The sequence below is a fragment of the Pomacea canaliculata genome, linkage group LG1 (assembly GCF_003073045.1).
Source record: "Pomacea canaliculata isolate SZHN2017 linkage group LG1, ASM307304v1, whole genome shotgun sequence".
Classification (NCBI taxonomy): Eukaryota; Metazoa; Mollusca; class Gastropoda; order Architaenioglossa; family Ampullariidae; genus Pomacea; species Pomacea canaliculata.
Genome location: NC_037590.1, coordinates 1970562 through 1982400, shown reverse-complemented (window position 1 = coordinate 1982400; position 11839 = coordinate 1970562). Strand labels below are relative to the sequence as shown.

The 11839-nt window shown below is 37.1% G+C and overlaps 1 protein-coding gene across 1 annotated transcript; it reads right to left on the bottom strand.

The window, feature by feature from the left end:
- Positions 1 to 997: 997 nt before the first annotated feature.
- LOC112568743 (caspase-3-like) lies at positions 998 to 11775 on the bottom strand. The gene is given in 11 exon segments (XM_025246213.1): positions 998 to 6081; positions 6084 to 6145; positions 8292 to 8390; positions 8393 to 8423; positions 9137 to 9312; positions 10026 to 10071; positions 10073 to 10177; positions 10180 to 10294; positions 10779 to 10839; positions 11039 to 11154; positions 11596 to 11775. Coding segments are annotated over 10 exon segments (876 nt in total). The 5' UTR covers positions 11043 to 11154; positions 11596 to 11775; the 3' UTR covers positions 998 to 5904.
- Positions 11776 to 11839: the final 64 nt, after the last annotated feature.

Genomic DNA, 11839 nt, shown 5'->3' with positions numbered 1-11839 from the left:
ACACACAACACTCACACACCCCTACACACATGTTCATAACAGGTAATATATTAACTCAAAGAGTTAAAAACTAATTTTCCATATCATTCTTTCTTCTTCTATCCCTTTAATGCATATCTGCGTATGCAATCCAATAATTCAAAGTATATAAATACATTTCAATTTAAACCACAAACTGAGTATTCTACTTTTAATAAGACGACTAAGAGGGAAGCGGCCAGTCTCTCCAAGCACTTACACAAGATGAGGTGGACTTTCTTACTTTGGGATCATTTTGTAATATCATGACTGTAGTACAACTATCCATGCGAAGCAGACTCTAAAAACCAACATGTAAAATGGACATTGGACTTCAGGAATGCATGGACTTTACAAGTGAAAACAAAAGCATACAAAGAGAACATGTGGAAGCTGCATTGCTGGGTTCTCTAACGCCGTTATCGCCGCCGACACACTGTGGAAGCGACGAGAACAAATGACACCGTCGCCACTTTCCGGAATTGCACCTCACCCGCCTTGTTTTTATCCTTCACTGCTTCCACATGTGAAAAAAAGAAACTCTTCCAGACCGAACCCCTTTTATTTCTACGAAACTTCGTTTTCTGCGACGAGGGTTGCAAGGTTTCTTGGACATCAGATATGCACCTCTGTCTCACACCTTCGGCCTCCTCATTCTTTCCTTCTTCTTTTATGTCGGTTTTTTGGTTCTTGTTTCATCATTCTTCGCGTTCTCTTTCTCACTTTCGGTAGCAGGGCGTGTCGCAGACCGTTTTCGGGCAAATGGAATTGAGGTGGGAACACCCTGGTGGGCTCTGCGTGTGACTGACATTATGTGGTCTTTATACTCTGAACAGAGCATCCCCAAGTAGGACGATGAATCAAACATCATTGTCAAAGGCCTGCAATGCCCTGCATAACTTCACTTGTAAATTCTGGGACCACTTCCAACCGTAAAGCACGATCTCTCTCTCTCTCACACACACACATATACAAGAAAGATTTTTCTTAATTCCCTTTTATTATGTTTTCAGAACTTCATTCATTATTACATCAATTACCTTTAACACAATTCATTCTCTCAAACTTACTGACAGTTCCAAACGATTTTAGGCAATCTATTACAGTCGGTATGATATGATATGAAAATATGTAAACAGACAACCTGAGATACAATTTGTTTTTTTCCTTGGCTTTCTCAGTAAAAAAAAAAAAGAAATCATGGGAAGTACAGAACTAAGCTGTGAAAATTTTTCTACAGACAGAAAAAGAAGCAAGGGTTTGACAAGATCTAAGGAAGGCTTCTTGTAACCTTTTATTTTTCTTTTCAGAAAGTTGGGATGGAAAGTCTTCTGACTTTGGAAAAAGAACACATAAAATAGCATTTGGGCAGACCTGGCCAAGGATGAGGCAAAATTAAATAATAATAATGATGAACATTTATGTAGCGCTTTGCCAGTGATTTGCTCAAAGCGCTTTACAGGAAATGGAAAAGGAACAGACACAAGCTGGCAACAAGACAAGCAGGTCTTGCATATCACTTATATTCACAAGCCAAGGTGCTTGATATATATAACTACCGTAGACAGAATTGCTTTCTAAATAACAGCTGTGTATTGAAGTGGCCATTCATCTGCCTCACTACGCCATCTTTACTCGCCAAGACAGCCGCTCAAGCGATTTCTGTGGTCTGGACCTTCATGCAAAGGTTCTTCGTGAAATAAATGCTGATCAAGTGCAACTTGGTTTTGTGTTGATCGAAGATCAAGATTTTTTCTCGCTTGATACATAAAAGATGTCTGCTTCCATGCGAGTGAACTGTGTTAGAGAAGACATCGAACTATTTCTGACTTTAGTGGTTGAGAGGGGGTGGACGTGTTGTGTCCCGACAGCAATGCCTGATCTCCCACTCCTAAGTCAAACAGCGAGCAGATTTAAGTAAATTTTCAGGATAGTTCCAATTTTATGTAGGAAGTTCTATACCGCAGTAGGTGTTGATAAAATCTTAAAGAAAAGTGAGATCCCACCGAGCAATGGAGAGTGAAGCGGAGGAGACTAAACAGAGGAGAGCGAGCTTGGAGTGCTGCTAATGAACTGGATGATAAGTATATATATATGCATAGAATTTTATTGTTCAGAATTGGCAACTGCCTCATAGACTGGAAAGTGTTATTTTTCCTGCCAAATGTTGCCAACTCACATGACTTTTGAAGGCCTGCTCAAGCCTGTGGTTGGACAACCCCACCCTTACCACCCAGTGTCCAGAGCAAAAGAAAGAGTTCAGCTCTGCCTTCCAAAAGCAGCACCTTGATCAGTGAACCACACAAGTTCACTGCCTACAAGGGCTACGTCTTACTTTTACTTATCCAAGGCGACTGTTTAGCAAAGAAATCAGGTTGACATCATGCATGGTTATTAGAAAAGGTACAAACAGCCTTTTCATAATTGTTGAGAATAAGAACCTAGGCATTTTCTTGACACCAGACTCCTTTAGTTTGAGCAAGTTTTATTTGAGTGCAAGTTTCATATTCTTAGCTGTTGTCATATCTTGCACGATTGCAGTATCAGATCTGCCAGGTACATCACAGTATAGCTTATATGTATGGTACAGGCACGCCAGACTGATGCAATTGCTTTCAACCGCTAGGGTTCTTCAACATGAGCTTATGAAATTGGATAGACGTGAATCTTTCTAAGCATGTAACAGATAGAATAAATGCACAGCTCTCTGTTGACTGAATGAAATACAATACGCATGCGACTCAATACTCTTGCACAGTTAACCAGTAAAATTTAAAAAAAAAACAAAGAAAAAAAAAAACCACCAGCAAAAGGGACTCTTCTGACAGCACATCCCCATTAATAAAAAAAAATCATAAAATACTGGATTTCTTTGCTCACACTGAGCAGCCTTCTTCTTTACATTATATTGTGGGTGTGTTCATAATTTAGATTTTTAATTTCCATAAAACTGCCAGCATCAGACTTTGAAGCTGATCTTCGCAAAGCGAGGATCGGTATAAACAATGTCTTGCATTTCAAGTGTAGGTCAGTAGAAAGATTCGTCGAAATACCGAATTTGAAGCTTGAGGGCAAGACATTTGAGAACACAGCACAGTCCTGGCACTAAAGAAGCGAAGGCGACATCAGTCAGTGACACGCAGGCAGTAAGATGGAGGATGACACACATACAAACACAAACACATCTCATCATTCGACGACATCGTGAAGCCCACACATCCAGAATCTAATCTACACAAACGTAGCAAGGTATGTGGTCTGTAAATCAAAATGGAAAACAACATGGTTCACTATGCCACAACAGGAAGCGTCAGTAAAGGTGATGCAGAATCATGCACAGTTAAAAATCCAAAGCCAGATATCAATTCTAATATAAATCCATTTGACACACATGTATTTGTGTAGTTTTACACAAGTTAAAACAAAAATCAAACCTTTGACAAAATTTGAAAATATTTGCAGAAATCGTCAAGTAAACAAGAATTTTTTTTCAAAGTAGCCAACATGTTTCACAAAGTAAAATATGGTGAATTTTTGAAAGAAAACTCATAAAAACAAATGGCAAGTAAAAACTCTAATTAGTAAACAAGCACTGTTGCTTCAACTGGCACTTTAAAATCATTCTACAGCATGCCTCAAAATTTCATCAAAGACAACCATTACCAGTTGTGCTGATTCTGATTTTAAAATAGCACACACTTTTTAACTCAGGAGGCAATATATTACCAGAAAGGGTAAGAAAGCATGCTGATAATGCAAGCTTCCCTGGTATGAACACCCACTGACTGCAACGCAAATAGAAGTACCTAGTGGTTTAAGCAGTGGCAGCTCCTTGGTGAGAAATGCAACTTAATGGTAACTCTACTCAGAATGGCTGCTACAAATACAAATAAGATTATCACATTTTTCAAGAAAGTTCAAGATGGCACAATACTTTATCAATACACTCTTACTGGCACTCAGCATTTTTGCTAAACAACAACAAAATGCACACAAAAAGGAACTCTCTAGTGGTGTTTGTGACAACTTTAACATTACTGAGATATCCCTGAAAGAGTATGTGGAGAAACAACATGGAATGAATCTGTAGAGCCAAAAATCCCAACACTGCAAAGAAAACTAGGATGACAGAAAAAAAAAAAAAAGCAGGAAATGAAGTAGAGCTGCCACAGAGACATAGGGACAAAGAATATGATGACAGGCACATGCTAACTGTGCTCAACACACCACTTTAATAGAGAAAAATGCTTGCATGATCACCAAGCTTTATAGGTCATTACCACATCTTAATAAAGCAGCAAATGACCAAGAGGTCTGAAGACAAACCAGGCTTTAAATTTGGCTGCCAAATCAATGTTCTCCTAAAAAACTGCACACAGTATTAATAGACAGAGCAAAAAATACAGTATCAATAGTGTACATCATGCATAGAAAAAAATAAAATGTATTTACCAATATTACAACTCATGAAGTAAAACCTGTTTATCTACAAGTGCTTAGTTATGGCTTGAATTAAAAAAAAAACTTTGTAATAAATAGGTCATGGCATTTGCAAGAGCAGTTGCAATACAAATATTTAGTTTTGACATACCAGAATACTTTCAAAACGTCAATGAATTTCATATAAATATTTCACAATTTCTAACATCAGCTACCAAATTAGCTATCCAAGGGAGTGAAATCAATACTCTATGTTGATGACTTGGTATTGTAGTGTTCAACAGAACATATTACCACTGCAACATAGAGCATGCAGCTAACCCTCAACACTGCTAAAACCAAGACAACTGGTGCAGTACCATCCAAAAAAACAAAACCACAGCCACACTCTTCACTGATGTACAATCAGGCAGCTTATTAGTAGGCAATGCTCACCTAAACTTTGAAAACCAGCAGACTTACCTAGGGATGACCTTTGCCAAACAACTTACATGGAAACAGCACATTTAATGTAGGGGCAGGGTCAGCATAAGTCGAAAAGTGGTGGGAACAAACTGGGTTGCTGATGCAATGATCCTTAGGAGCATATATATCCATGAACCATAGGGCCACACTTAGAATATGGATCTAGCTGCTATCTTTCTTATGCATATTAAATGGTCTTCATTTACATGCACTCCAGATACTGTACTTTGCATCTGCACTTCTTTTGTTTTACATACGAAAGAAAAAAGAGCCAATAAATTTTATGCTGATGCTCTTCACAGCCATTTAAACCTGAGCTGCATTGTGCTAATCAAACACACACACACAAAACAGAAAAAAAACCTGATCATAGTGAAACTGTCTACTTTTGACATTGTTTTAGAATTTGCCTATTTGCCTCTCTTTACCATTTTGAGTTTTTGCTCATCCAGAGAGTAAATACCCTTTTCAACTTTTTTTTCACAGAAAATAAAAAAGTAAACATATGTTTACAGCTGTCACCTTGGTTGTAGTCACAAGTCATAACTGTATCTGTATTTTATACAACAATGGATTTAGGCAAAAGCAAGTATACTGTCATACAATCACTTGGAACCACTTCACTGTCTTCAAGACTTGGAACTTAATAGATCATATCCTGCATTTTGTTGTTAATGTTAAAGCACAATTATTTTTTATAGCATGATTTCAAAATCTCTAAATTTTATTGTTTTTGAAAAGGGTGGGCTTTGCCAATGCACAAACCAAGTTATACATCATGTCTTTCTCCAAATATGCTTTCCTACATAAACATTCCAAACAACGACCTCAAATCAACCTCATCATTGCAACACTCTTTTTTTTTTAAAAGTATATCTGTTGAAATGTTCCTTCATCATGTTTCCAGTTAAGTTCTGATTTCAGAACATGTGTGCATTGCTGCCTTAGTATGATAAAGCATCACAGTATACTGACACTAGGTTACTTTGCTTTGGGTGTGAAATAGACATCCCTGGTCAGCATGGATGTGATACAGGGAACCTGCTTTTTGCGATTCATGTACTCCCTGGTGGCATTGGATTCAAATTCGTAGGCCACTTTGCGGCAAACTCGAGTCATCATAGTCATCAGATCCATTCGTTTCCAGTTTTTCGACAAAAAACTTCCACCAGAGACTGGACAAACCACGACCCACGAGATGAGTTTCTCCAGGCGAAGTATCCTAGTTGGAATCATATGAAACATGAATTTTTATATAAACTGTCTAGATGGTACTCTCTAATGTCCTCACAAACAACATTCAAGCATAATGTAAAATAATGTAATACTACTCATCATAATTCTCAACTCTTCTGGCACATATCTGAATTTATTTCCCCACAATGTGTTCTATTATCAACCACTCTTATTCTCATGCATAATTTCATGCAAAATTATCTCATCATTAACTAAGAATTCTTGTGCTAGCCTTCCCTTACTTTGCTTAGACCAGAGATGAGGAAAGTACAAACTGTGGACGTCTTTGGACTTGATGTGAAGTAAACTTGTTTTCAAAATTTTTTCTTGAACCCAGTTTAACATGTTCGAAATTTAATTTATCAAATGTTATAAATTGGCAGTCTGTAACATTCTTACACAAATTATAAAAATAACAAACAATGCAGCTGGCATTGTCCACCCCTGGCTTAGACAATGCAGGCTATGATGGCTAGGACATGTCCACTGCATGGAAAATGGCCACATCCCAGAAGACATTCTCTATGGTGAACTAGCATCTGGGAAGAGAACCACTGGCACCCTTAAGTATAAAGATGTATACAAGAGCAATGTGCCAGTACTCAATCTTTACACAGAGAACTGGGAAAGTCTTGCACTTGACTGTGCAAAATAGTAGAAGTACTCTGGCCAGCATCTTAAGACAGTAAAGTGTTGGACAGAAGAGAACATCTCCCACCTGCAGGGGGTGCTTCAACTACACAGACTGGCAAGTCTTTTATAATTCCAGTGACAATCTAGATGACTTGGATGATGTTGTGTCTTCGTACATCCCTTTCTGTGTTGACACATACCCTTCAAGGAAAATGTCATTTTTCCTAATAATAAACCCTGGGTAGTGAAGGAACAAAAATCTGTATTTGACAAGAAGTATATGTTTTATACCAGAACTGCACACAACAGAAAATAAAGAACAGGGAGGTGCTTGACATGATCCTCCGTAAGAGCCAACAACATCTGTACCTCCTACAGAAATTCAAAGCTTTCTCTGTCAGCTCTGTCATCCTCACACAGTACTATCAGTTGTTCATTGCAAAGTCTCATCAGTTATTTCTTTCATCTCTTGGTTCCACAGCTTCTCCATTGGGAACAGGAACAATCTTGTCTCCTTTGTTAATATCTGTTCCAAGATCATCAAAACAAGGCAGAGGGACTTGGCAGCCTTTTGCCATCAGCAAATCCTCAAGAAAGGCATCACGCATCCTCTATTTCTAATCATGTGTTGGCATGTGAGTTTTCACTCTTGTGGTCTGGCTGTAGGTATGCGATACATGCATGCAGAACCAATCATTACCGCAGCTCATTCATTCCATGTGCCATTAACTTGATAAACTCTACTGGCCATGATCTTGTACTAGTCTGAGGTAGTCTGGGATCATCAACTGTATCTGCTGTTGTTGGGAATAAGTGTGTGTGAGAGAGAGACAACTATTTCAACATGTACACTTATATTATCTCTTTTATATCATATATATTATTGCTAGTATGAACACTATCTTGAATTGCCCTGGGGATCAATAAAGTTTATTGTATTGTATTGATGAGTGGCATAACAATTGCATCAAGAGTTGAACAAAATCATGGTGAACAGCAGAAAATTTATCAAAAAGTTAAAAGGTGTTGCTGATACATAGTTTCAAAAGTGGCAAGATGGTGGAGGAAATTGGTGAAGCATTAACAATAACTAGGTCTTCAAGATATAGTTCAAGTTGTACCATAGACTAACATTCAAATAGAGGGCAAGATTCCATTTAAGTCTTTGTTTTGTCTTTGTTGTGAACTCGTCACTCTCACAACAAAATCAACCATGTGGATTAGATTTTAACAGAAGTTTGCTAAAGAGGTGTCAGAAGGCAAGTAAGAACCCTCTCTGGCGTAGTCCATACATGGATGTGTGTGGATACATCTGAACATGTGCTTGTGAAGGTAGATGTTTGCGCATGGAAAGAGCAAAACACTTTTCAATAAAAGAATTATGTTATATATCTATATAATTTCTAATTTTTGTTAACACATTTCAAATTTCATCAAGGAATGTATCTAACACTGCAATAGTCCATAGCTGATAAAAAAATTGCAGGTATGCTCCCCACCTGGTACAACAGAGTATGCCATAAGAAAATCAGCTTCTGTAGGAATTCGGCGAATTTCCACTTCTGTTCTCCCCTCTGTGCCCAGTGCATCTGCCACTTCACTCCATCATCCAGGTTCGTGCCACGGCATGCCTACAACAGCATGTTCACATCAACATTTTATAGGTAAAACTAGTTTATGGACTTGATTTGGATGCCACAGCCATTTCTATAATTCACTTAGCTACAATATGTCATCACAATAAAGGGATAAAATGATTTTCAGATGACTTTTCTCTTTACTTGGTGAAATATCTATCAACCTAATACCAAATAAATAATGCAAAACAAATAGTACTCCCATAAATGCTTGCACTGCATGAAAGTTTTATCTACAAGACTACACTGACCTAGCTCACGATAATGAACACTGAACACTTGATTTTTCTGGCGTGAACAGCAAAAACAAACAAAAAAAAAAAAAAAGAGCTGAAATAATCCTATCCAATTCTTGATTTTTGAAATTAAGTTATAGGGTTTCAAGCTAAAATTATCAGTGACTCTTCAAAGGCAAGATAAACAAAAGCCAACACAATTACAATATCCCAATGCCAATTTTGAATGTATAGCCTCTTTCAGAGAAAGTGAGATTGATTTATTCCAGGACCATTGCCCTACTGAAGGGTAGAGAACAAAGCACGAGAAACATATTTACAAACAGTTAATGTAAAAGGTACAATATTGGTATGTTTCTAGTGAAAGATAATACAAGCCATTCTCAAAATACAGCAAACTTTTTCAATATGTCTAGATAATTTCAAGCATGTTTTACTCTTGCTTATGAGGAATTTAACCACAATTGTTACCTGAATAAAAAACAGTTTGGGTTTAGCAGCAAGTGACTTGCATCTGTTGCCCTTGAAAGGACCCACCAGTTTCTCTATCTCGATGCGGGCATCTTGCCCATAAACATAGCCCTCCTCACCATGAGAAAGAATGGCACATGCAAAGCAGTCAGCATCAGAGTGGTCTTCTTTTGACACTGTGCCCCATACAAAGCATGTGATATTTTAATAAGTAATTGGGCAGTAGATGTACTGTTGTAAGGATATCCTATGGAAGAATAAATGCTGTGCAAAGGTAATTTGTGAAGTATAAGTAGTAAGAATACGGTCTATTGCTAAGCATCTTATACAGTACCCCCAACTAATATAATAAACATCAAGCATAAAAGTACAAGACAATGAAAGACTGAAATGAGTAAACCCATCACAGCTGGGTGGACAGAGTAATCTTCTGTTTAGTGACCCAAGTATTAAATTGGCTCCTGTTCCAAAACTGAATGTATACTCATATTAAAAAAAGCCCAACCAAATTCGCTGCTAATGTTAAAGAATCAACATTTGTTTGTCTGTATTTTCCAGTCTTTATAATAAATACAAGCATACGCCCCAAAATTTTATTTAAATCCTCCAAAATACCTTGGTTAGGCATTTTAAAGTGTCCAAAACCAAGCATGTGACCCTCATGTTATGGTAGAATATACATCAACTGTATTAAACATGAAAATTGCAAAATGGATGGGAAAATGTTCAAAGCCTTGGAAACATTGATACACAGTTCTAAGCTGATTTTATAAATAAATAACTCTTAATGCCACGGACATTTTTTTTAAAAATAAGTTTGTTTTGACATGACTTTTGAAGACAACTAGGTCACATGAAAATTACTTTTAAGTAAAAAAGATGATATTACCTTTCACCATGTATGATTCCATTTCATGTGCTTTTAAATCGTGTTTGAATGTCGGTGTCAAAACCCATCTCAGTAAACATGAAATACAAGTTTCTTGCATCAACGTCTGTGCCTGTTCTCTCGCCCATTGCCCGTTTTGGAAGAAAATGTTTCTGTTGTTAAATATGACAGCTTTTCCTCTTCGAGGGTAGTTCATATTATAACTATCGGACACAAAGTCAGTCTTGCTTATCACAGGAAGATCACCTTTTGGAAGCACAGCTGGAGCACTGAAATAAGACATTGATCACAAATAAACACTCATCATTTCTGCTATTTTTCAAAAGTTCCATTTTTAGTTTACAGTTTTAAAAAAATTACATTATCTGGATACATTTCCTATCATTAAAATATACAGTTTCCAGGTATTGTATACTGTATTTTTACAGCATAAAAATGTGCAAAAATAATAAATGCAAGTTAAGTTGAAATTTGTTTTCAAATTATGCATTCATTTCCAATATAATTTGATGACTTAAAGATTTAAAGTCAACTACACTTTCTTAACTAGATAAATGAAATTAAAAATCAAAAGTTAAACATCTATATTTTACAAGATATTCACATGTGTCCATTATACTGAAGTGCTCTTTCCATAAATTCTGAACTGTATCTGCCATTGATGGGTAGGAAAAAAGGTTACATCCACATTTATCATAAATTTATCATTGATCAGATTATTTCCAATGTTACACATACATAATCATATCTTACCCAGGAGATGCCAGTGCATCACCCTGATCGCCCTCAGGTCTTGCATCAACATTGTCATCTGCTACACAACAAAAGATAACAATGCAAATGCAGTAGCAGATATGGTGAAGTAAACAATTAATGTAGTAAAGTTTCTCAAGTTGGTTTTTTTTTGGGGGGGGGGGGTTCAAAGTGGAGGAAGATATTGAAGGCAAAGCATCAATTACAGTATGAGGGGGAAAGGAAGACAGAAAGCTAACCAGAGACAAAGTGAGACTTACCCATGATTAAGTGTTCTGCAATATCCTCAAGTGGGGAAGTTTTGTTGAACTGATACTTTTCAATGCCTTTTACGTACTTTTGTAGCTTTCTTCAACAGTGTCTTTGTGATGAGAAGCTAAAAAAAAAAACAAAAAAAACAAAAAAAAAACTCTAGCCAGAAAATGCAAACAAGCAGACGCCTCGTTTGAAAACAATAACGTAAAACAGTAAGTGTCCTTTTCAAGTTATTTTCATAGGCAAAGCCTAAGGTGATTATTATCCTAAATAACTTTGTTAATATTTAATCACTTTAAGAAAATCTGCCGAAAGCGCACATTTTACAAAGTAAACTTACGACCACACACGGTGCAGCGACAACAACGGTGAAAAACTAACCCGCGCGCTTTCATCAGGTTGAGTAAAACCTTAAGATGTTATTCAGATCGTGTAAATTATTGGTCATTCAGATTATACACCTCTATTCGTGAAAGTGTTTCCATAAGAGATCCGAGTCATTGTTCCGTATTCCGGAAGCAGATTTCTTACAAAGATAATTTAGGAGTAATTTATGTTTTACCGATAACGAACAGCTTCCAATGACAAGAAGAATTGTAATCTTAGCGGAAGATGTGTCACTCTAGCGCTTCTTCGGAACACAGTCAACCTTTAGAACCTCGGACATGCAAAAGTTGTTGTGACGATGTCAAATCTATTTTGGTAGATTATGGCGTTCGTGTGCCAAGGGAGATAACGTATAGCAACATGCTCAAACGGGCGCTAACTCTCGCCAGTGAGACTGTGAAACCATGGACGTAATGTTC